Raw genomic sequence first — 27,460 nt, forward strand, 5'->3', positions numbered from 1 at the left:
GGATCTGCTCCAGTTCTTTGAGCCTCAAACTCTGACAATTGTAGCTCTTTAAGCTCAAATTTTTAGCTCAACAGCCTATAATTTGAACCTAATTTCAGTTCTTCAAGCCCCTATTTTGCCCGAAAATCAGTTCTTAGTTCCCAAAGTTTGGCACTCCGCCGCACACCCCTACCAAAATTTAAGTTGAGTGCCCCCGGGTGTATCATGTGTTTTTCACAACTCAAAAGTAGCGAACGCAAAGTGTCACGGGGTAGGCACGATCTCTTCTTGTCTTGATTCCAGACAAATACAGCACCAATTTGTTTGGATAAAAAAATATTATCATGTTTTGCCAAATATTAAAATTTGACTTTTATTGCCAGTTAGTATTAGGATTTAGCAATGTTTCATTTGGCAAAAAAGTCAAATTTTAATATTTGGCTAACTTTTGGACATAAGGACAAAAACATGTATTTTAAGGCTTTTTTGTATGTTGTGATATCAAGCCCAAACACTTGTAATGAAGAATCATTTTTAAGACACAAGAGAAGTGTTATATAAATGTCGGGTTATATTTAAAAAGGGCATATAAAACGTTTTAATAACACTCAGAAAACATTTTTGAACACTTGATGCAAACCATTCTAACTTCATGTTATCAATAAAGTGTTGACAGAATATTTTGCAAAACTTTTGCCAAAAAAATATTTTGCAATAACATTATGACAACGTTTTAAAATGTTGTTGTAGTGTTTTTTCATATAAAACGTTTTAAATATATTTTTATGACCTTTATTTAAATGTTATTTAAACATTCATCACACATTTGATGGAATTTAGTTGTACTATGGTGCATTGAAAGGGGTGCTTAGACAAAAGTCACTCAAAAAATTCTGCAGGTGTGCTTATTAGGGTAGAGGCCTTAATTAGGTCTAGATGTAAAAATAAATTCCACAATGTATTTCCATGGGAAACTCCACCCAATGTATCAATATGCTATCTTTGTGTCCATCAATTTTCTTTAACAAAAAAGGAATTATTCTAATATAAGATTTTACGGTCATCATGTAATGACACAACAGGTGGTTGCTGTTGAACATGAACTATATTTTTCTATGTAGTTGTGGCCCCGGCCCCGGCACTCTATGCATCCGCTGGTATTCATGCTTGTCGGTGAATTTTCAAAACACCCCTTTTGCATCTCATTTTGTGAAGTTATCAAGGAAAAACACCCATTTTTAAAGCAATTTCGCGAATTATTTGCCATTCGACAATACCCCTATTTTCGCGAACGATATTTCAAATATACCCTTTTCTGGCAGAAGCGTGAAACACTTGGCCGGGTGCACACTGGATGCGCCGAACAGAAAAGTGTGAAACTGCAATATTTTCGTAAAACCACAGAAGATAATAAACTATTACCTCTTCTCTGGTAAAAAGTGATATTTCGATGAAAATACCCTTTTCTTCAATTTCACGAACACGTTGTTTGAAAAAACACCCCTTTTTTGTGTTTCACGAATCGCATTTCTTCATCTGTAAACACCCCTTATTTCGCGAAATTTTTGATGAGCATGAATACACGCGGATGCAGGGAGTGCGGGGGCCGGGTTGTGGACTGGAGTTGTGGCTTAGTGTGATGTACCACATGAATCAGAATACCAATAGTCTTCGTCCATGGACTGTAGAAAGGGGCCGCCAATCTATACTATGATCAGCTCATAAATAAATAGGCAAGAATTGTTTGTTTTTTGTCGTTTGTTAATAAAGTCCCAATTTACGCCACCTAAATTTACAAAAACTTGTATCAGTTACGCATAGCTGTGCCCACTTTGTGTATGACTTTCTATCTGACACAAATGTCTGATGTTATGAGTCCCGCCTGATGGGTTGATAATACATATCGCACAGATACTTTGTCTTATGTAAAACAATTAAGTCGGGGGAATCTCAATGATTAGGGGTGGAAATGGCAACAGAGAACATAGAAAATTTCACATTTGAATGCATTTTATGCTACAAATGTATATTAGATGTGTCTCTCCTGCAGGGTGAGGGGATAGGAAAATGTATTTATCCAGTTTCCTTTGAATATAAAAGTGCACACACTTAGACAAACACATGGATGAGCACACTCAAAATTTCTTGCAATTGGTAAAGAAGATGTGTGTCACCACCTGAGGGGATTCTTAATGTTCTTTTGAGAATTATACTGTTATCAACTTACCATGCTTGAATTGTACTTCTGCATGAATGGAGTGCACAACTGTAAATTGAATTCAGAAGACACTAACATTTACATAATTGTTTCAAGTGATGCTGTGCCCTGCTGTATCGCCTGTAATTTGTCACCGATGGGATACATTCTATAGTGTGCGATGTTTCAAAGCAATGCAGGAGCAGGAAACTAAAGACGTATCTGCAATCTGGGAGTGGAATACTACCATTTGTTATGAATTTTAGGCAGTAATTTATAGGCCAAATGACAAAATTTCCCTGGAATGAGGTTCTGAAGTTTCCTACTTCCTCACTCTATATATAAAGTGATTTATAAAGAGGTTGAGTGACCTAGCCCAGTCTTTGCAGATACCTGTTTTATGCTTCTTAAAATTTTTTAAAGTGTTAACTTTATGGAAATTTCTTCAAGCACTTTGAATGATATATGATATGATAAGCTGAGATAGAGGACTTTGTTATCAATTTGATGGTTAAGAACCAGAAAGTTGTTACTCATAAAGGAATCCTTTAAGATAGTTGTACTAAATTATAATTCTATTCAACTGGACTGACTATTTATGATGGCTACGGTATCACATCATATCCATGGCGCATCATCAGGGCGACTGATCTTGAATTGGCTCTGTATTCTTGACCTGTGACGTCACGATGGTAGATGTGACGTCACACGAGAATCTTTGAATCGCGGAGGGGGACTACGCCACAACTTGTCCAAGACTTACGAACCGACCATCAGGAAAATCCCTCGACGACTCTCGTGTGACGTCACATCTACCATCGGGACGTCACAGGTCAAGAATACAGAGCCAATTCAAGATCAGTCGGCCTGATGATGCGTCATGGATATATGACGTGATACCATAGCCATCATAAATAGTTAATCCAGTTGAATAGAATTATAATTTAGTACAACTATTTGATCTACCTGGATGATTGATAATATTCATAAATGAATCTTTAAGAGTTCAGGCTTTCTGTCTCTCAACCCTTGATTTGTCAGCAAGTGCCTAATCATTTTGTGTCAGGTGATGAGCATATCTGTGACTGTATAATTATGAGTTGATTGATGGACTAAATGGGGTGGTTTACCAAACAATTAAGCAGCATCCATGCACAGATTAAGAGCTTAATTAGAGATCAATTAATCATTTTATGACCATTTCCATCACAAATTGGGGATTATCAGGATATTTCAATAATAAGCAGGATTTTCACAATATCAATCGGCAAGTTTGTGACAAAATCCAAATTTGTCAAATTTAAAGATTGTATATAGTGTAAGATTTCTGACAAATCCATATTTTTGTTTTCACAAAATGATAAAATGAGATGTTTCTTCTCATTTTGATATGAACTAACTGGGATAAAATGGAAGACAAAATTTCCATCAGCGTCTAGATCGTGAAGTATGCTCCCAGAAAGATCCATTTTTGGGTTGCGCAGCTCCCATAGACCACTGAGAATTTTACCAAAGCAGAGCACTGAGCCTGTGCTTAAAGACCCCTGATTTTGATCATTTCAGCTCTAAAAGACCTCTGAATAGCTCATTCCTCACATTTCTGTTTTTCCAAGCCAAGAAAGACCCTTGATTTTGCTGTTCACACCTCTGAGAGACCCCCTTTTAATACCAGATTGTCATCAGCTCCCAAAGACCAACTATCTCTGAAATCGAGGGGAACATACCTACCAAAATGTGATGACCCCCCCCCCCCCTCCCGGTGCAGAGGGATGTGTGTGTATGTTAATGCATTGCCTGTTTCCATACCCAAAACAAATCTAAAAGGTACTCCATTTAAAAAAATCTATTTTCATATCACTGATTTGACATGTTGGTGCATATCCAGACTTCATTACCAATGTAATTATCAGCATTAAGGACAGAAATGACATCCTGTCCTAGCTTTCATAATCATTGTAGCTCTCCATTATTATTTCCTGGATTCCTTTTATTGCTAATAGATTTGTTCAGTAAAAGTGGAAATTTTCCCGCTTCATTTATTTTGCCACTCTTGCATTCCTAGCAACTACTGTGAAGTAACATTTTGTGATCTTTTATGACCCCTCCCGCTATCTCAGGTTGAACATTTTATGACCCCCTTCCATCCACACAGGCTCAAAACAAATTATTCAAAATTTTGATTGTACACAAATTTTTAATGTAAGTGCAAAGAATGTGTGCGGTGCGCACAACAATTTTGATCATAAGTGTAAAGAATACGTACACAAACATTTTGATACATAGCTAAAGATTGTGCACACATTTTGATCGTACGTTAAAAGAATGTGCACTTAGTGCGCGAAAATATTTTTGTATAAAAATTCTATGACTCCTCAGTATATTCAGAAAATCATTCAGTTCCAAATTAGCAAGCACCAAAAATTAATCAAGTGAAAATTTCCACCTTCTGTATCAAATTGTTCATCCCCGGGGTCTTAACTTGCATTAAATGCTTGATGGAATTAGAAAATTGGAGTAATGAACTGCTGTTATCTTTCGCATTGACCTATTTCATAATGAAATAAAACGTAAATGATGTGTCCAATATTACGGTCCTGTCCAAAATGATTAGGTTTCTCTGCCTCATCTCTGGTTTGATGAACAGAATCTATTCTGTTTTTTCATAAAGCTGAATTTACACCTTATTGACCAAAATAACCAGTGAGATTGAAATAGATGTGGTTTTTTTTGGGGGGGTCTGATTGCAGTGGTGTAGCATGACTCATCGGATGGGGTTGAGGTGGGGGCCTTATTGAGGGGCCACTGGGTCTGATAGAGAGGTTAAGGGCACTGGTCATTTGTTTAAATTTTGTCTATGGAATTTGTCAAAATTTTGACTCTGGTGGGGCATGTGCCCCCTGGTACCCCTATGATGCTATTATGTGACACTGCTTGAGTGTAATTTCAGCTTAGTCACAAACCACAACACTGAATCTCTAATGGAACTTAAAACAGACAAACTGTAAGAGGGTTAGTGTGACAGGTCTGTGAATTCAGAGTCGGTGAATTCACTGCGCCCCAAACTGGACTCAGTGTCAGTGTTGATCTGAAAGACCCTTCATAGCACTTACCAATCCCATCCTAGTCTTGCAATGTGTGCTCGAAGGTCTTCTCCCCTCCCTCCCTCCACATCGCAATCCAAGGAACTGAACCAGGACTAGTAGGAAGTATAATCTCTATGCATTCATAAATAATACTATAAAAATTCTAAAATCATTCTGTTCATTTCACATAAGAGTAAAGGAGGGGTTCACTTAATGGCACTGACAAATAATTCATAAATGTAAAACTGGTAAGGGTTTAAGATTTTCTTGTAAAGTCTCCTATAATAACACATCAATGCAGTATCAGGTGTGACATTTCCAGGAAAGCAGGTAGTTGAATTTGAGGGATGATAGATTTGCCATTTGTCAGTTAGAAAGTGTTTGATGTCAACTGGGTACAATGATCTCAGGCAAAGATATTTATAGAATAGAATATCATCTCATTAAAGAGATACCTGTTTATAGTAAAGCAGTGTTCTTTCTGTTTATATCTCCAAAGAGATTACACCAAAAGAGTACCAACTTCAAATTGCCCTGTGTGTAATGCTATGGTAAATCCACCATTTTGGTTTGGTGCTCATGGAGACAAATGGTGCATCTCCTGCATTTTTCAGCAAGAGCACGAAATCGAACAATAATTTGCATCTTTAATCTTTTTAAGCTTAAATATGAAAATGAAAAGTGTTAAAAAAGTTTGCACACTCAGTGCTTAGCAAGCATTTTTGGCACAACACATTACATGTAGAAGGCAAACAACAACACACTGTGAATCAAAGTGCACGGGCACATAGTGAAATTATTGGGAGGTACACTATGTGCCCTCCATGAGTGACGCACTAGTGGAGTCTGTACTCTTTGGTTCTTCCTCATTGGTTTCTCAGTAGTAACTGTGAATCAATGACAGAGGTTTTGAAACAGTATGTAAAAAAAAAGAAAACTATGTATACCATTGATCTAATTAAACAAAATGGTAATTTGTGCCTTAGGCCAAGTAAAAATAAAAACATGTTTCTCGTCCGGGTTTTTAAAAATTAGGAGGATGTGGGGCTTTTTATTTTCTATTTTTTATTGGAAAACAACGCTAAATACCTGTATTTGGCACCATATTTTGGGTATTCAACATACAGATTGATATCTGAGAAAAAGGAGGAGGCCCTTTTTATTTTATTGTTTTGAGAGGTAGACCCCTTTAGTGATCACAAAACTCTTCTTAAATGATGTATTATGCATTTACAAAGCCGTAAAATAAGTTTCAACTTCTGAAACATCTTTTTCAACAAGTTATAACTGAAAGTTTACAAAATAAAAAAGAAATTTGAAACATCTTCAAAAAAGGAGGAGGGTGCGGACGAGAAACATGTATTTTTTTTTACTCTGCCTTATATAATTTGTGAATGTTATGAATTCTTATTTTTGAGCAGCAAAATTGTTGTATTTTGCTTTGTTCTTGTTTTGTTTTGTTTTGTGGCATTGTTGAGTGTGTGTTTTTTTTGTTTTCATTGTTTTTGTTGTTGTTGGGTTTTTGTTTTGTTTTTTGCTTGTTTTGTTTTTCTTTTGGTTTTCTTTTATTCAATAAATGACTCATTTTGCCTGATGATGGTATGTCAGTATTTTGGGTCTACTGCCAGACTCTGCTGGTTTGGCATATTTATTTGTATTCTGTTGATAAAAGGTCCAAATTCCATATAACATACAAGCAAATAGCACACGTACCTCCTGAGTAGTGTGCTTTAGTATTACACTATATTATCTATTTCCATGACTACTAATGAGGAAGGAATCACCAGTGAAATAAAAACCAGCAAAAAGGATATTTTTGGTTTTAGTTTCAAATAGTGATAGCATCCACACCATTTTACTGCCCTGGGGTTTCCGAGATGTTACATGATATACTGGAAACTGTAAGTCAATGAGCCAAGGCCAGCTTGGGACGAAATATAATGCAATATTATCCTACAACGATGCACTTCCCAGCATATATTTGGTGAGAATCTGTCCTATTTATAGAAGCATCTTTTCTATGGCGCACCAGGATATTTTTTCAGGGGGCATTGGGAGGAGGGGCAAAGTGAATTTCAAGGGTTGGCAAAATCAACAAATTTTACATGAAATTGAACCAAAAAGTTGAAATTTTCCTGTTTTGGGGTTTTTAGGGCTGACAAGGCTCTAAAAGTGGGGGAGGGGAGGGGGTCAAGAAAAACATGGGGGATACCCCCCTCCCTATAGTGTCATCACTGGATTGATCTAAGAATTTCCTTTTGAATCCCAAATAAAAAAGTCTGGTAACACTTTTCTGTCAAAATAAGAAATAATAAACAAAACACAACACACACTCCCCAAAATACCAAGTATACATAGCAATACTAATTTGTTTTATGATATGCGAATTGAAAGTTTTTTTGCATGGGCAGCAGAAAACTTGGCTTCAGCTTAATTGAACTTTTGTGCTTGGTTTGTTTGCTGAAATATAGAATTATACATTTTAAGATTATACAAACTTTACTTTGTGTTATCTCTTCTAAAAGCATTATTCTGCAAATCTTAAAAGTAGAATTTCTGTCCACTTTTTTCACTTTGAATTTGGTATAGTGGCGTTATGTGCCTACTCGCTATTTTGCTGGTTGCATTATGAATTGCTAACTAATCTTGTAGGGTATGTAATACACATGTGTACAAGAGTGATTTGTCACTGCAACCGCATAACAGAATGGATGTGACAAACATGGGTGAAACATAGTATAGATTGGTATTTAACTGTTCTCATCAATGTTTTTTTTCCTTTTCGTTACAGTCCGGCAGATTAGAACCAACGCAAGCCAAAGTTACCGGTCACTCTGGTCCAGTGCTGGACATCAAATGGAATCCATTCAATGATGACATGATTGCATCATGCTCAGATGATACAACAGTAAGTTACCATGGAAACTAAGATGATGAAGGTTCATAAATTTTTCAAGTTTCAAGATTTAAAAGGAAAAGGAATGAAATACTATACAAGTGGTAATTTTGTGGGAAAGGGCAAAATACACAAATTTGCCACAACAAAAATAGTATTTTTCCCCGAATAATGGAAATCACCCCCGGGAATCACCCCTCCCCCATTTCTTATTTTGAGGGCGGGGGTATGGGGAAATCAAAGATTGGGTTGGGGTCAATACACTCTTTACCCCTCTGATGCTTTCACAGACTAAAGTTTGGATACCTTTTCAGAATTACTATTAGTATCATGTACTACATCGGATAATTAAATTTATTCAAAACTGTAAAACAACAACCACAAAGTAAACATGTAGCAATTAGTGAATTATTTCCAGCAAGAACAAATCAAGCTGAACACAGCATATAATTGACAAAAGATCACTTGCTGTAAAATTAAGGTCAAAGTACAGTATTATAACAGAGAAAACAAATTACAAATAACAATGCTATATATCGTTGGGATGGGGAAGTTTCAAATAGATAAAGAATGTAAACATCCACTACAAAGGGGCTGTAATGTCCGCAGAACGTGTTCTGAGATATGATCCATCGAACCTCTCAAAAAACAACAGAAAACAAAGGATTTCCCCATTTATTCATTTATTGTTGACCCTTTCAATCAAGCAATATAATAGGGATGTGTAATATATCATTGTAAAGCTTACTTTGAGGAGAACATGCCTGTTCAATATCTCAGAGATTGAAAACGCCAACATTACAGTCACATATTTTTTCAAAGACAGAGCAAAATAATTGTACAGTCAATCTATGTCCTTTATAGTCTAATTTCAACTAAACTTGGTCATACTATGTTTCATACTCTTTACCCATATATCTTTGGAAAATCTATATGAGACCGCTATTTCTATTTTCCCATTATGCAGTTGGCCGATCAGTATTTTTATTCTGAATAAATAAAAAGTAATCAAAGTCAGTTGTAATCCGTACGGGATCCACAAGTGTGACAGTCTCCAAAGGTGAGAGACGCTTCACCTTGATTCTGTCACTATTAAGTGTCATCTCACAGATCATTATGTCCGTTCGCTGTATTCAATCATTTTCACGATGCTATGAAGCGCCATGTGGAACTTTGCTGGACTCAGTTGTTTTGACACTGCTACTGTTTCGTAGAGCTGCAATTTAAAGGTGCGCACAGATTTTATGAAAAAATTGTTTTGTCGAACTGCTTCTCAAATTGATCAATTAGTGACGTTTTTTTGTTTTTTGTTTTTTGTTTTTTTTGCAAAAGTTACATGGTATTATTACTAGATATATAAATGTGTAACAGGACCCCATGTTAGACCAGCATTTTGGCTAAATTGGGCTACCCTGGATAAATATGAATAAAATATTATTGGGAAAAGTGGAAGTCTGCAAAAAAAATCAAAAACTAGTGACTACAATTTTCTGGGAAATATCTATTTTTGTTTTTATATTGATTGACACTGCAAGCAGTAGATATATTTGGAGCATCACAATTTTGTAAAATTTTACTAGATTTTGCCCACAAGATATAAGAAGACCTCAGCAGGGCCCAATGATCAAGATATTGTGAATAAATTTGTTGGATGTGGTCAAAGCTCCACACAACTTCCCACAAAATTATCCAATTACGATGCAAAGCCCCTCAAAATATACCATTTGCCTTTCAAGCCCTCTGCAAAATCACAATACAATTTCGCACACAGTGCAATCCCCCTTGATTTATTTTAAAATTTCTCAGTGTAATTTAGAATTTTGCTATTTTTTTTGCACAAATCGTTATGCCCTGGACATCAATCGTTTGATCATGTGTCAAATATTGAAAAGATTTGCATTTCTGTACCTAAATCTTGACAGATGATGGTTAGTCTGCTCATATTTCATCAATTGATTCAAAACCCGGATTCAGAAAGGATATACTTCATCCTAGTTTAAAGACATGGATTGACTTGAAGGAAAATTGCATCTTATTGTTGCATGTAGCAGTCAGAATTAGTAGGTACATTTTCACGGGAAAATTTTCTGGACATGTGACACCCATGGGCGCAGACGTATTAGCATTATTGAATGTGACCCCAAGCACAGCGGATGTTCTTCCAATGTATATGAAGAGGAAGAATACCTCCTTTGATGCAAAATAAGTTACTTGTCGCAAGTTAATAATATTATGGTAAGAGTTTCTGTAGATAAATATTTTTTTCCGTAGATAGATATTTTTGAAATTACGTTTTGATGATATTGTGAAGAAATTAAGATAACATAATATTCAATAAATTTGCAATGCACAAATTTCTATCAAAATTGCGGTCAAAAATACTATTCCAATTCAAAATTACTAAGACTTGAATAGCGAGGTCACCGCCGGGGGTCAGAGATCAGGCTCGAGGTTACACTCGCATTGATACGCATTGGTTATGTGTCCAGAAAATTTTCCTGTGAAAATTTACCTATTAATGTTGACTGGGTAGTGGGCAAACTATGAAGAAATTTGAAAACCAGAAAATGAGCACAGAGGATCAGGTGTGCTAGGATGTGCCACGCACAACCACACCATTTCTAATAGATATTAATTTTACAGATATTTTGATTTAATTAGGCCGATTGCTTGTGGACTTTAAATATTTACCAAAAGTCTTTTCCGATGTTATAAGTAGTGAGCTTTTCCAAGACTACAGTAGAAACTTTCTATTTGAGTCATGGACATGCACTAAAATGTAAAATAATAGTAAAACAGTAGTTGCCCCTAATTCACTAATTTGCAAATTGCACCTCCTCTTCCCCTCACAACAATACTGAGTACTCACGTCGATATCACTGAGGGCCGGGGATTTCCCAATGGCGTAATTTGATGTACGAGAACGAATGAATACGCTAATAAAAAAACATTATTCTTCAGTCTTCTTTTCTCGTGTTTGCTACCTCATTTTTATCCAAACAATTAAGAAAATACTACAATTAAAATCCACAATGCTTTGCGATTGACCCCAGTGCACGACCTTTCGCCGGCAAACTTTTAAGGTGTGTCAATTGACGCTGTTCATCGAGTGTTTACAGGTAAACAACGTGCAATGGAAACTGACCGTTATCCGCCTTTCGCCGCTATTTGACGGCGAACAGTTTTACCGGTAAAATGCAGGGGACTCAATAGAAACACACTATTTGCCAGAATGCATTTGTCACCTAGTGTAACCCTAGAAAGGAAATGTATAGTTTCAAGTATCCCCTTCCTGAGCTGAGCAAGGGGGCATGCATTTCTTCATGTCCAACTGAAGTTTATAATTAGGTGCAAGGGAAATCTTTTTTTTTTCACTGGTATCACAAAGTTACCTTACCTCTGAGTTCATAGAGGTTAACCTGATCTAATAATATCTACATGTATTTCAGTCATATTAAGTGCCATGAATATTTTGGAAATGTAATATAAAAGTGTGTATAGGAGAGCAAATTGGAAGAGACCTGTGCTATACCCATCCAATCATATCCTGAGTCAGGGGGTAGAGGAAGTCAATACAGGTGTAAAACTGTGACTATCCAATGTAAGAGGCATTATGTGAGAGAAAATGTATAACAATTTGGGTGAGTGGTGGACTTTTGGACCAAAATTATTGGATCATTGGCTGAGAATAATAATTTTTACATGGTGGAGCATCATAAACAGTCCACAGAAGCCTAAAATTGCTTGCTTTATAATACTGGCTTCAAAAAGGTTAGAAGAAGTACAGAAGTTGATTTTCAAGTTGAAAAAAGGGTCTTGAGCAAAAAGAAGGGGCCTTTCAGGCATGAGAATTTTCAAGTTTAAACCTGAATTCATGCTTTTTCGTTGTCCAAATTTCTGCGCTTTCTTTTAATTTTAGCCTGTTTTTGGCCTTTTTTGGCACAAATTGTTACAGGTCATTTGAGGTGGACTAAGTTTATATTTGGATTGTCAGAACACCTTCCCCAATCAAACACATTTCTCTTGCATTTGATCATCTTCTACTCTTCCCTAGAAAAAATCATTATAATACCAAATCTACACACCATGGAATTCACCATATCACGTCCAAGTTCATATTGGGCGCCCATTCCTTTTTTAAAGGAATTTTTATTAGTCCAATTTCACACACTTTTTCAGGCTTTTTTCAAACACTTCTCATGCCTGGTCTTTGAGTGACTTAGCATGGGTATGCAAAATATGGGGTCTTTGTGTGAAAGCAATGCTGTAAAACTGGCCCAATCTATGTGTCACTTAACTCATCACCAATATTGAAGTCCCACCCCCTGGATTAATCAAACGGGGGGGGGGGGTATAAATTTCTTAATGTTGACCTCTTCGCTGAATGTTGAGGGAAAATTTACCACCTATCCTGCAGTCTCTCCGTAAACCATCGAGTAATACACTTAGTCTAGTACACATGCTGTAAGCAAGATATTTTTTATTTGTGCATTTTATACTGTTCCAAAATTTCATACATGTGCAGGTGTTATTTATCCCATCAGCAAATGTGCAAAGACCTCACAGCCAGTTCCTGTCAGGGTGATAACCCCACCGTGGTCCCTGGACATCATGCAGTGTTGCCAGTCGTCAGGAAATTTCCTAATTTCAGGAAATTTTACTCGGATGATCCTGTACAAATGTATGGGCAAAGTACTTTTTTCAGAATTTATTTTTTACCATTTCAGGATTTTTTACAACACTGACTTGTATCTCTGATCATGGGAGAGCAGTTTTTCAGCACAGAATGATCTACCCAGATTAAATAAGATGTTAAAAATAGGAAAAAAAGCTTATTACCCAGACATAGCTTTGTATGGGCAAGAATAAATAACGCTTGAATGCAATTTAGACTTGCACAGCCACTAGTTTTATCAAGCCATAACGTTTTATTATATGCCTTTATGAAGAGCATGCCTCAGCCGTAATAAACATGGCTGGAAATAGTGTCATTTACCCAATGGCAGAGGTAAAGGTTAGCAATCAAGACGAGCCTGTTAATGGCCACGTTTTTGATACTATCGGATTGCTGCAAAGGATGGGTAGACAATAGCGGAATTAAGGGAAAGAAAGACAGACTGATAGTGAGATGCAATCAAGCTAGTGGAGAGAAAGGTGTTGTACTCGGGGTTGTACTTCAAGGTTTTAGTTCTCTGGTATGAATTGAATGGCGACCTGTTTCAAAACAATGTAAAAAGTCTTTTCTTTGAAAAGCATACCTCGGCCATAATAAATGTGGCTTGAAATAGTGCCACTAACCCAACGGCGGAAACAAAGGTTAGCAAGCAGTACAAGGCTGTTAATGGCCACGTATTTACCATATTTTTATTTTTATCGTAGTGGATACCGGCTGTGCCGGCATCCACTACTCAAAATATTGGACCTGCCTGTCGTCTATCACACGGTAGAGGATAGGCAAAATAAAAATTCCTATCGTTTATTCTCTAACTATCGGATTGCCACAAAGGATGGGGTGAGACAATGGCTGACCTTTGAAAGAGACATTTATAGAGATTAGGAGGAAAGAAAGATGGACATATAGAGGGATGCAATTTAATAAGCTCTTGGAGAGAAAAGTGTTGTACTTCAGGTTTATTGCTGAGTGGTAAATATAGAAACACTTGAAATGTTCGGGAGTGAATGAATAAGTGTATGCTTGAATGATTGAGTAATTGATTGGTTGATTGATTGATTGATTGATTGAGTGATTAAGTGCATCTTTGAATGATTGAGTGATTGAGCGGGTGCTTGATTGAGTGTTGATGGATTGATTGATTTAATGGTTGATTGATTGATTGATTGATCGAGTTGCGTGATTCAGATTGAGTGTGATTTAGTGAGTGAATTTTGGGTGATTCAGTTTGAGTGTGATTTAGTGAGTGAATTTTGGGTGATTCAGTTTGAGTGTGATTTAGTGAGTGAATTTTGGGTGATTCAGTTTGAGTGTGATTTAGTGAGTGAATTTTGGGTGATTCAGTTTGAGTGATTGTTAGAGTGAGTGAGTGAGTGAGCGAGCAAACAAATGAGGGAATGTGTTAGCTTGAATTAGTGTTGGAAGTTTGTGTGGGGACTGGGGATTAGTGTGTGTTGCAGGGTGGGGTGAAGGTTACTGAGAATGAAGAAAGTGTGTTAGGTGTTTGTTTGTTTGTTTGTTTGTTTGTTTAAATGGTCGCTCCGTGTGGAGACACGTCTGGGTCCTGATGGGACCAGGCTCAAACAAAATGCTCAAGCCAGGCTAAAAAGCCAATATAAGCATGCTGGCCTGTATGGAAAGAGAAGTGAGAAAGAAGATTTGAAGACAAAGAACAAGGAAAAGAAGGCCACTCCCATGTAGGGTTGGATTTTTGCTACTGTACACATTAAATAACATCTCCTTTTGCTTTAATCTAAAAATTCTACTTTAATGAATGTTTTACCTTAACTTTGTATGAAAAATAGGTTTTGTTTTATCATTGAAATTTCTGCCGATTGTTATTTGAGGTCTGATTGAGGTTCAAAATATTGCATTAATAATGTGCATTCAAGATGTCAAATTGAAATAAATGTAGAGCTCTGTGCACTGCAGTATAGACTCAAGTAGCCCATCAAATTGTTAAATTTGCATTATAATGCTTTTAGGGATATGCATTAATCATTTCTTTTGACCGCGTATGAGCTCAGTATCCAGGTAATTAGCATCAAGTGAATAAATTGGAAGTCAGGATTATTTATATTGAGATCTGGTCAAAAATATGTTCAATTTTGAAGGATTTTATGTTTGTTTACAGCAACAGTTAATATCAATTTATATTAATTGTTGCTGTAAACAAACATAAAATCTCATAACGTCTCATTTAAAGTTAAGTTTCAGCATTTCAAACATTTGTATTAAAAATAAGAAGCAGAAAAGTGAGGGTAGAGGGCTTTGACATTAACACACACATGATATCGCCATTTTAAAATTAGTGATTGCACAAATTGCAATTTTTTTATTTAAATTCCAGTTTGAGATCTAGGTGTTACAGTTGTTTATGCATAAAATATACTGTACTGAATAAATGCTCATATTATTTTGAAAGCATCTGTTGTGTATTACATACATATTCAGCAATATGTATTATGTGCGTTGTTTAGCCTGTGGAATTCAGCAACTGGGCCAACTGTGGGCAATATATAGAACTGATTATCTTGGTCCAGTAAACATAAGCCTTTAAATTATTAAAAAATCGCAGTACTCATATATCGTAGGTGGGCAAGGCTTGTGCGCTATAATCTAAATTGGCTGGGACAAATTCAGCTGGGTATATGTAGTATTTAAAGACATAGATTTTGTTGGGATGTTTTGTGAAAATAGTTTTTCGCCAATTCGTCCACTCAAAAGGGAAGTTATGTTGGTATGTAATAGGGGTTATGCTATGTTTGTGTAAAATAATAATCTGATACTGGATAAAATAAATCTATATAATAGTGACAATTATATTTATGTGACAATCTAATTAAAATGTATAATTACTATTGGAAATACATAAAATGCAGATAGTAATCTAAATTGGCTGGGACAAATTCAGCTGGGTATATGTAGTATTTAAAGACATAGATTTTGTTGGGATGTTTTGTGAAAATAGTTTTTCGCCAATTCGTCCACTCAAAAGGGAAGTTATGTTGGTATGTAATAGGGGTTATGCTATGTTTGTGTAAAATAATAATCTGATACTGGATAAAATAAATCTATATAATAGTGACAATTATATTTATGTGACAATCTAATTAAAATGTATAATTACTATTGGAAATACATAAAATGCAGATAGTATTTAAAAAATTGAAGTGTGGAAGTATTAAGGTCGCCATAAAACAAAATTTGTGCAAAAACATTTGAAGCTCAAAATCTTTCATTGTCCCTTTAATTTAAACACTTTTTTATTTAATTTTGAAAAGCATGCAAGTTATCTCAAAAATTTGATGAACAATTTTTAAAACCTGAAATGTGTAAAAATGTAAAGCTCAGCCATCTTTTCCCTTGGTAAAAGGCAAAACTTGTAACAAAGTGCAGTGTGGGAATACATAACACAAGAGTTATCTTGGAAACAGATCCTACATGTAACTTTAAAGAGTAGTAACTGAAGATATGATGTGTTAAAAGCTTAAAACCCACCCAGACCAAAAATGTATAATTCTTCTTTGTTAATATCTGCAAATCTAGTCTCTTTCTCATCTTTCCTATTTATTGTTTGTTTATCATCATTCCAGGTGAAAATTTGGGAGATTCCAGAAGGTGGTATATGTGGTGTCAATCTCACAGATCACATCGCAGATCTTAGAGGACATTCACGGAGAGTTGGTCAAATTGAGTGGCATCCAACTGCAGAGAACATACTAGCTAGTGCAGCACATGATTGCATGGTAAGATAATAGACCTTTTCCATATATCCCACAATGCACTATTCTGATCAGTCACATACTTGGTGGTGCATTGTGGGATATAAGGATATAACTGGACTTGGTCAGATGCGAGTTGATTGTTTGTTTGCTTGTTTGTTTTAAATGGTCCTCTGGAAGGAACTAAGCAACAACCCCGTGCAGTTAAAGTGTAATCGCTAAGCTAAGCTGGGATCATCAACTACATGTACATCAGTCTGCAAGCAAATCTGAAATTAGCAGCCAGCTTCTTCAAACTTGTACATCTTTCAGAAAATGCCATTTTCAGACAAGTGGACGGTATAGTACTTACTCCTGCCGTTTAGGTGACATGAATTGTAGTCTCAAACACCACTGAGGCATTATAATATATTCAGGGTTGCAAGTTTTCAGGCTTTTGCCTGAATTCTGGATCTTTTGTTGTCCAGATATACACAATTTCTTTTATTTTCAGACATTTTAGGGCCATTCATTTTTACGCTGTTTTTCACACTTTTTGTCAAAAAGTGGACTTTCATCCCTGTATATTACTAAATTGATCGTTTGCATGGTCATCTCAAACGGCTAGTTATCAGACAATTTATTGCATCCTACTGCATAGAAGCCAATGTCTTGCATGTCTACTCAGCATTGTTTACATCTCTTTGTTTTCCCTGCTCTGCCACTTCCATCTTTACCCTTTCCCTTCTATTATTTTTCTCAACTGGTTCCTCTCCAGCTTTTTCCTTCTACAACTGTTCGTTCGCAGTTATCCTCCTCTCTCCACTCCTGGTCATCTTCCTCCTTTTTCCTCCACCACATTTTCTTTCTTCCTGTTCTCCTCCACCTCCTCAAAATGAGCTAGACAGTTCACTTTGAAAAATGTTGCCAACCCCTCACCTGCCCAGCTCAGTTCTGTCTAGTTCACTCACTGGACATCACTGTGAGCCACAATAGCATCATCACATTGGCATAGTTCAATAACCTCCATTCAATAATCATAGTTCAAAGTTGACCTCAAGTTTATGGGTATGAGTTTTTGTACCCAAAACATTCAGAGGGCATGTTATGATTTTACAAGCATATTAGGGTTATGGAACCATTCATTGGTGGATGATATTGATTGAGATTCACGTATGTTGTCCATGAAGAAGGACCGCCAAATTAAAAGTTGTCATATAGAAGTCATTACCTAATGCATCATACACACCATGTGCAGCTGGCCGGGGCAGCTGGGCTTATCAGGCATATTTAATTTTAATATTGAATATGTCTATATTGGGTGGAGATAGATGGCTTGTAATTTACAAGGTTACTTAAGTTCACAGTTAGTTTCATATCGCTGGTAAATCATCTTAGTGGTCTTAAGCAAATTACTTCAGTAGGTCAAAATACAGTCAGGGGAAGGGGGGACACATTTTGTAATAAAAATCCCTTTAAAAAGGGATGTGTCTGGTCCAGAGAGAAGATTGGATGTGTTGTGGGCATGGAAACAGACTTGAAGAATCAGGAATCATTGAAATACTAGTGTACGTATTCTCATGGCGTTTTATTAGTCAACATATAAAAATAAATACTTAGAGAAAAAAACTCAATGGGGATTTAATTCCAACACTATATGCCTCTGGCCCCTTGGGCCAGACGCGAAAAAGCAACAGAACAAGTAAACTCCCTTTAGTTTTACTTTGGTTTCCAGCTCGCGATATGGGTTTATATGTTCCTTCTTCATATGTTTTTTTTTAAATAAAGATTGATTGAATAAAAAATAAAAATGATTTTGTATGGAAAATATTGATTTCAGTCTTGAAAATACTAGAATGTTATCAGCTCTGTGGAATGTTCCTTGACACTGTGGTTGGATATCAGTTTCCCTTCAGATGGGTTTGGCATTCACTATTTTAGGCTTACATAGGGTTACTGCACCTGTACAGTTGAAAAAGCTGAATACATATCAGTCATTCTTCTACCAAAACTTGCAAGGAAATCCCAATTTCTCATTTTGACCGGTCCCATCTTGGATTTTGCCCTTCCCCATTAAAATAAGAAATTGGAGAAATTTTCAACCTTCTGAAATTCACCAAGCAAAATGTAGGCCGTTTTCACTACATGCTTCCTTGTACAGACCTTTTTCATTGCTGAAATGTATGATTTTCAACTTTTTTCACTCAAGGTCCGGTTCAGGTCTGTTTCATTTGTGTGAAAGGTGGCTATGGACCACAATGGCCTCATCCCAAAAGCATAGTTCAATAACCTCAAATAAGCAATCATAGTGCAAAATTTGACCTCTAGTTGCAGAGTATGAGTTTTAGTACCGAAATTTTCAAAGGTCATTCAATGAATGTACAAATGTATTGGGGTTAAAGAACCGTGCACCTGATAGATGAGCATGTTGTGGATCCTAGTGCCTGCAGGTGGATACAGAGGATGTCATCAGGTGATTGAGAGAGGATAAGCTCCTGGATGGATAGGATGAAAGCTATCTTTCAACATTTGTTCAATATGCTAATTTCAATTTCTCACCCTCTTGATAAAATCAGGTGAAGTTTCCACACAAAAACTCTAACACAAATCAATGGATTCTGTAAATTGTGTACAATTGTTTTTGAAGCAAGTTCAAAATTATCTCCTTAATTTTTGTTTCATGTCACTCATGGAGGGCAAAATAGTGTGCCTCTGGGTTATTTTGCCATGCGCCTAGCAAACTTAAATTTAAAGTGTGTGCATGGTAGCATTCCATGTCCATAGAAAGCGCAGTGATTTATAGTGCGCTACGCACAGGCACAACGCCTAGACGTTGATCCACAAGCCTCAGCACACTTTACAGGTTGTCGCTGACCACTACGGCCCCCACATCATTCCATAAACCATTTAATAACAAATCAGGGACTTTGCTGCTACAAGAGCGCACACCCTAGACATTCCACAAATAACCATCACAACCAGGATCAGCTCCCCGAGTTTCGTACGGGTTACAACGCGACAATTAGCAGTAAGTTCCTTGTCCAGGGGAATTTCAAGCTAACTCAATTTTCCACAAGAGCATACTAGGCACAGCCAGGGTTCGAACCCACAACCTCTCACACCATAGTCGAACGCCTTAACGATTGAGCTAACTTGACTGCTTGCAGTCAATTGCAGAATACACACATACTGATGCTTCCGCTACTCAGATGGAATGATTGGTGAAAATTTTAGTTGCGACTTTGTAATCGTACAATGTCAGCAATGTGTAATTCAGAAATGTGGAATTGCAATATTTCACCACAGGGTACCATTGCATTAAGTAGATCATTAAGGTGCAAATCACACTGTGTTATTGCTTTATAAAATCTGTCTGTACTTGAATATACTTGGAAGTACTCCTGTATGTCTCATAATTATAGTATGTTAAAGGGCATATCTATTGCAAAAACAAGTTTAACTCCATTTGAAGAGAATAATTATTACATTACAAATTGACACCCATTGCAATTTTTTTATGCATCATTTTCATTGTCCTCATAATATTAGCTTGCAAATGATATGATGTTGTCTGAGCAATATATATGCCCTTTAACTGCATTTAAACCATTAAAATAATGAATTTACAGGGGGGGGGGTTAATTGGTAAATTATGCAGGATAACTGTTTGATATTAGTTACCAGACAAAATAATTAATAATTGAAACATTGAATTTTACAGTGCCTATCAAGTTACGACATTTAGAAAAAAAATGCAATCCCACTAACCACCAATATACTTGTAATCATATAATTTAAAAAGCAGGTCATACTGTAGCTTGGCATTTATTTCATATGAAGGGGATTTTTAACAGATTGCTAATATGCAACCGCTGGAGAGGACAATTATGTAAATTTGATTGATCTCCTCAGCAATTCTAGTAACCTTAAGGGGGTACTACACCCCTCAATAAATTTGTGACTATTTTTGCATTTTTCTCAAAAACTAATAACACGCTGGTAACAAAATTTATGTATATTATAGGGGCAAGGAGTCCAATTACTACACTGTAATTTCAGTGACCCAAGACAAGCGGTTCGTTATTTATGATAAGAAATAAGGTACCGCTAGGATGTATTTCATTTTCTATCATATATACTGAACCGCTTGTCTTGAGTCACTGAAATTTCAGTGTAGTAATTGGATTCATTGCCTCAATAATATACATAACTTTTGTTACCAGTGTATTAATATTTTTTGAGAAAAATGCAAAAATAGTCACAAATTTACCACAGGGGTGTAGTACCCCCTTAATTGCCTCACAAGAAGCAGTCCTACAAAATCTTAAAAGGTATTAAAACACTTACATTTTCATATAAACTCTAAAAGTAGAAAAAAATTCTAATTGCTCCCAGAATATATCGCAATTTTAATTAGTCTGTCATGACCCTATTATATTAAGAACCAAAATTGCAGCAATTTAATTTTGCCAAATGAAATGTCTTGCCAAATTCATGGATTTTAGTTGGTTGGAAATCAAGTTATTCTGTAGTAATTTGCTCACGATTTCAAACTCAAAGCGCTTGAGACCGACAAACGAGGAGACTATATATGGCTTGACCTACTTCTAGGTATTTACAGAGACATTGAATGTTGTCCAATACATCTTGATCTTAATGTCAGGTAGGGAAAGGCGATTTGAGAATGATGGATGATCAAGAAAAAACAGTTTCAGATTATTATTTTCTTCTATTTTTCTTTCTCTGTCTTTCCTTTTTTTGTCTCTTTCTGTTCATTCTTTGCTTCTTTCCTTTCTTTATTTCTTCCTTTATATTTTTTTCTTCTTTTCTTCCTTTTTGTATTGCCTGCACATACACCTAGCAACCACATTTATGTCCGTCTGCATCTACTTGTATTCTCACTACTTTGCTTCTTTCCGACATTCTCTCTCTCTCTCTTTCGTTCTCATTATTTCTTTTTTCATTTTATTTCTGTTTGATAAGCATACAAACTAATCTCCTAAAATGTGCCTCCTTCTCTCCATTTAGGCCCCTGGACTGTCATATTTAATTAATATTTTCCAGTGTAGTAAATTGATGTTCGGTTATTAAAACTATGACTGGATGATCAGCCTTGCCCTGTCACAAATTAGCAATGAAGTTTAATTGCAAGTTTATTCTACCTGCTTGGACATGTTAAAGCTAATGAGTTTTCCAGCGTTCAAATTGTCCATCTTCGCTACCAATTTATATATACTTCGTAGAGCGTGTAATAAGCGAGACTCATCACATCATGGATTGATATAGCATGGTATTCCAAAAGTAGGACGAAGCACCTGTAGACGCAAAGAACGCTGTGCGTATTATGTGACTAGCGCATTCTTTTGTGAGTTCACACGAGCATGCCATAAGTTAGGACTCTCTTGATCATGACGTGTGCAGTAAGGAAACCAAGTAATTATTGTATTATGAGATGAACAAAGAATACTATAGGCCTATAGTTGCAGTTGAAAAAATTAGAAAAGAACCGTCCCTTTCCGCAAAAATAGACTCCTTATTGCTGGTGTAGGCTTGAAACATCATTAATGCCTACTCAAATGTGAGCAAGTCATTTGTGTTGGCACGGGGCATGGAGCCCTGTCAACTGCTTCATCAGCACTATACTTTGGGCTCTGTTGCTAGCCAATGTGTTGACTTGTGCACTTAGGCAAGGCTCTTCACCCCTATTTCCTCTCCCCACCCAGGCAGTGGTGGCGCCAGGAATATTTTATTGGGGGGGGGGGCAAAGTGAATTTCAGGGGGGGGGGGCAAAATTGGCAAATTTTGCGCAAAATTCCTGCAAAAAGCGGAAATTTACGTGATTTGGGGGGTTTACCTCAAAAGTGGGGGGGGGCAAGAAAAATATTTGGAGGCAAATGCCCCTTCCCCCCCACTAGCACCGTCACTGCACCCAGGTGTACAAATGGGTACCTGCTTGATTCAATGACTGAAAGATGAAAGATTTGCTGTAGAGGTGTAATGCCCCCCCCCCCCTCTGCCGTATCATTCTATGAAGGAGGCTGGCTCCTGTGAACACAGGTTCACCCCCTTTACCTTTACCTCAGTATAGCAATGCATTTAAATTCTTGATATCCAAAATTAATAAAAGATCATTGATAACTATAACACTTTTAATTGCATGGACTGTGCTCTTAGCTCACCTTTGCAAACTGCAAGCAAGGACGATTACATTTTAATCAATCTGCAAAGCTATTTATTATTTACTTATTAGGAAGGCCTATGTAATCCACTTCACCAGTATTCATGCTACTCGGCTAACTCAGCCATGACCTATATTTTGAATTTGGCAATCAGATATAATTAAAAGATCAGTGATAACTAACACCAGTGCTCTTGTGCATGTATCTCACATTTGTAACAAGCAATAATCTCATTTCAATCAGCTAGAAATGCTTCAAAGTTGCAATTGTAACTTGTGTAGAGAATGCAATCTTTGGCTGTGCAATGAGTTTGCATTGTTAGTTCAAACATTGAACTTTTTTTTTTTTTGATTTGTTCGGATTTTGACAACCCTGGATAACCCAAGAAAGCCTCTATTTCCATTGGGGTCCATTTGAACACCGGGACGGATTGGGAACAGTCAGGGATTAACACCCTACTCTTTTCGAAACTGGCTGCGAAATACATGTTCAGGTATGGCTTTCTGCACACGGGACCGACGGCGTAACGTCCCCTCCGAAGGACGGAGTACTTTCATGATTCATTTACCTAATTCTAAATGAACCATGAACTAATGTATTTATTTAAATATCTTTATTACCTACAGAGGTGTAAGTTTTCCGGAAATTCCCGAATTCGGAAATGTGGCCAAAATAAAAAAATTCGGAAATGTAAAAAAAAAAAAAAAAAAAAAAAATGATGATGGTAATTCATCATAAAAAGAGCAAACAAAAATTTTTTGAGGGGGTGATACCCTGCAGCCTATTCCCGGACAAGCCCGTGCACTTCGGAAATTTGGCGAGGTGCTCGCCTTTGGCTCGCATGTTTTTCAGGGAGTGGATCGTTACCTCGCTTACACCTCTGTACCTATGCTGTCTAATTATTAGCACCCTGGGTGCTTAAGTCAGTTTTTTTTGGGGGGGGGGGGCTTATTAAAATTATGAAATGACAGATACATAAGAAGCATTCAAAATACAATGCAAATATCTGAAGTCAAAATCATTATAATCTGAAACTGGAAGGTTTAGAAGGTTATCGTGTCCAAACATTTGAAGGAATTTAGTTGTACATGTGCATTGTAAAGGGGCGCTTAATTAACATTTGGTGATGGGGAGGGGCACTACACACTTAAAACTACGGGTCAAGAAATGACCCAAACGGGGTCATTTTTGACCCCAGCATAGTTATCAACTAAACACCATGCCACGGACGGGGTCATTTTGACCCCATTGATCAGGGTCATTGCAATGACTACGTATTTGGGTCAAATAGTAACCCCATTGGGGTCAAAATATTACCACATTTCGGGGTCAAATGAAAAAAGGGTTGCCTTATTAGGGTTATTCAATATTGACCCCATTGGCTGTGGTCATTTCAATGACCACATATTTTGGTCAAAATGTAACCCCATTGGGGTCAAAATATAACAACATTTCGGGGTCAAATGAAATGACCCATTTGAAAGGGTTGTTTATAATAGGGTTACTCAATAACCACATTTATGGGTTGTGGATTTTTTTTAGTATGATGCGATGGATGGTATTGATATTGCTGGTCCCACCAGGACGTAAGTGTGTCTCTGCACACTAGCATTACATAAGCAGCAAATTTATACATACTGCATCTGTGTATCACACTGACACGCCTCATGACAGTTCACGCATTATAAGCTTACATGATATCATTGATATGTAAGCTTATAACAACTGCAGCCAAGACATGCAGCCACGACAGCATGAAATTGTCCGAATCTGCGTTCATAGACATGGGTCTATGCATCCTTGCAGTCCCACTTTCCCAAGTAACTTTTCATATTCCATCATGCAGACACACAACAATCCGCCTAGGCTGCACAATCAGAACAAATATGGCGCTGATGTGACGCGGGAAGCCGATGCACACCGCACGTGCAAATAGTTCGAAATACAAGTCATTATAAAGTTGTAAAATTGGGCAACGCCGGTCAAAAAATTAGCTATATTTAATAATCAAAAACATTAATTGCAGCTCATGTTTAAACTCATTTATGAATTGAGATTTTCAAAGCTGAACATTGAAACTGATATCAATGCGCGACAGTATCGGCAAAATGACCCCGAAGTTTTTGACCACGTTCGTCGTGGTTAAAATGACCTCGTGAATGTGGTCAAATTAAAACAGTACAACCCCCTTACGGGGTCAAAACAACCCCAAACGTGGTCAATTCAAAATGACCACGGAAAATATAACCCCGTAGTTTTTAGTGTGTAATTAGGTCAAATATAGTTACTTAAAAGATAAAAATTATTTTGGGAAGTTGGAGGATTAATTTTCATTTTAGGATTATAATGGCCAAGTTCCACAGAAAAAAAATGGTCTTTCTTCCTGAGGAATCTGAGTTAAGCAATCTGAGATAAGCAGACAAAAGGAGAGGGTCAGACCATTGGATCCCCTCTAAATCTGCCTCTGGATGCTCCGAGCCAAATGTACTAAATCACTACGTATAATTGAGAAGCGGATGTAATGGGAATCTTGTTTGCAATACAAACATTTAAGGTTAATTAGGCAATAGTTTGAACACTGAGAGCAGGAAAATTGGATTAAAAATACACAAAGGGAAAACGAAATACATGACCAACTTTGACACTCCAGAGTCCATTGAAATTGACAATGAACCGATTGAGAAAGTAGATAGCTACAAGTATCTGGGCAAGACAGTCAAAATGGAGGACAACACAAGAGAGGAAGTCTTACTAAGAATCAAGGCTGGCTGGTGTTGTTTTGGCAGGTACAAAGACATCCTTTGTGATAAAAAGCTACCAATGACATTGAGGAGGCGCATGTACGATCAATGTGTGTTACCCACCATGACCTACGGCGCTGAAACCCGGTCCACAACTCAAGCGCTGGAACATAAACTCACCACGCCACAACGAGCCATGGAAAGACGTATGCTGAACATAACTATACTGCGACAAAATCAGAAACAGTGACATAAGAAATAAAACTGAGTCAAAGACATCATGGAAAGGATCGGTGAAGCAAAATGGAGATGGGCAGGACATGTGGCAAGAAAAAGCGACAACAGATGGACAAAAAGAGTCACCGAGTGGCAACCAAGAACAGGAAAGCGTAGAAGAGGAAGGCAAAGGCGAAGATGGCGAGACGACTTAACAGCATATAGAGGCACCACATGGGCAAGGGATGCGCAAGACAGACAGAAATGGAAGATTCTTGAAGAGGGCTTCATACTACAGAGGATGAAACAGCCTAGAGGTGAGGTGAGGTGAGGCAATAGAGATGGTGATAAACCATCTTGAATGATGGTTAAATGAAATCAGGAACATACGGAATTGGAAGAAGATAGTAGTCTGCTATAAGTATGCATATACTAATTTTGCGTGCTATAGAATATATTTAATCAAGACATTTCGATACAGTGCTTGCTTGGGGCTTTCTTTACAAACAACACGCTCTGGGAAATACGTTTTGAGGCTTTTTCAATTTTTTTGGAAGAATTAAAAAAAGTAACACATTTCTGGTTTCTGAAAACCTAGCTTGCAGCTGTGCAGACTACAGATCATTAATATTTGATGTGTTTAGGTCCCAACTGTAAAATTGTAATACTGTTGGAATCATGCTCTGCTCTCTTACATTATTCTAGTACTTCAATGCATTATTCAAGCAGCATATTCTACATTAAATGTAACCTTTCAGGAAAGAGTACTGTTACCAATTTAACCAAGTTGGAACTACAGAAGTAGGCCATTACATTTTTCCAGTTTTCTAGATTGCTTAATTATTTTTTCATGTATATATTCTCAAAATGTTCTGACGATAAATTTAAAATTTTGTTTTTGCAGGGTTAGGCTCAGGGAAACCAGGAATAGAATGGAGAAATATTAGGATCCATTAGACCCAAAGGGCTTAAAACGTGTCGGAGTAGTCGTATATCGTTGTCACTTAGGGATGCTTAAAAGGGGACGGGCTAATTAGATTGAAATGACATTGTGTCCAAATGTTCAGGCAATTTTGAAAAAACAATACACTTTTACATCTGTGATAGTTGGAATTAAATCAAAGTACAGATACGTTTTCAACACAACTTTGTAGGATGGGTATTTCATTCAATTATTTTAGTTGTTGATTTAAGTGCGATACCTCATTGAAACAGTCTGCTATGTGTCCAAATACCCTGTAAAGCAGATATAAACCGCTTTACCTGAGGACAGATAATTAATAAAGAAATGTGCATGTCTGCTCTCACATGGATTTGATGAGATTTTCAAATCAAATCAGTCTACATTAAATGCAAATTCTTTAAAACCATGTCACTCACTGCGGACCAAAATGACATCTGACGACAGTTTCCAAACATCGGTCTAGTCGGCCCAATAATCTAAACCGCCTATGTTCAAATTACATTGGTGACCAAGTTCAAACGATGGTCATGTCTTTGAGATAGGAAAAAACAGGTTTTTGGTACGTTTTTGCCTCCTGCCTACGATTAATGATGCGTATGTCTGACTTTATGTGCATTTATATTGCTTATTGCTGCACTGATCTCGACTTGAGATGCAGAATGACCCATAAAAATAAAGGTATCATATGTTGGCAAATAGTGTATTGCTGTCAGTGATACATAGCAGAGGAGACATACAACCTGTAAAATATAGATGGATATTGGCCTGTAACCATGGTAACCTCTCTAGAAACCTTTTTTTTTAAAAATAATATTGTTATGACAAGACA

General features: G+C 36.8%; 1 protein-coding gene across 3 annotated transcripts in view; it reads left to right on the forward strand.

Moving 5' to 3' along the window:
• The window catches only part of LOC140142453 (coronin-2B-like), a 116,381-nt gene that overhangs the window by 65,690 nt on the left and 23,231 nt on the right, over positions 1–27,460 (forward strand). For all 3 annotated transcript variants that reach the window (XM_072164436.1, XM_072164435.1, XM_072164433.1), the window contains exons 3-4: positions 8,051–8,167; positions 16,424–16,576. In XM_072164436.1, the coding sequence (XP_072020537.1) occupies positions 8,051–8,167; positions 16,424–16,576 (270 nt within the window). The remainder of the gene's footprint in view (positions 1–8,050; positions 8,168–16,423; positions 16,577–27,460) is intronic.

Source organism: Amphiura filiformis, chromosome 20, assembly GCF_039555335.1.
Source record: "Amphiura filiformis chromosome 20, Afil_fr2py, whole genome shotgun sequence".
NCBI lineage: Eukaryota > Metazoa > Echinodermata > Ophiuroidea > Amphilepidida > Amphiuridae > Amphiura > Amphiura filiformis.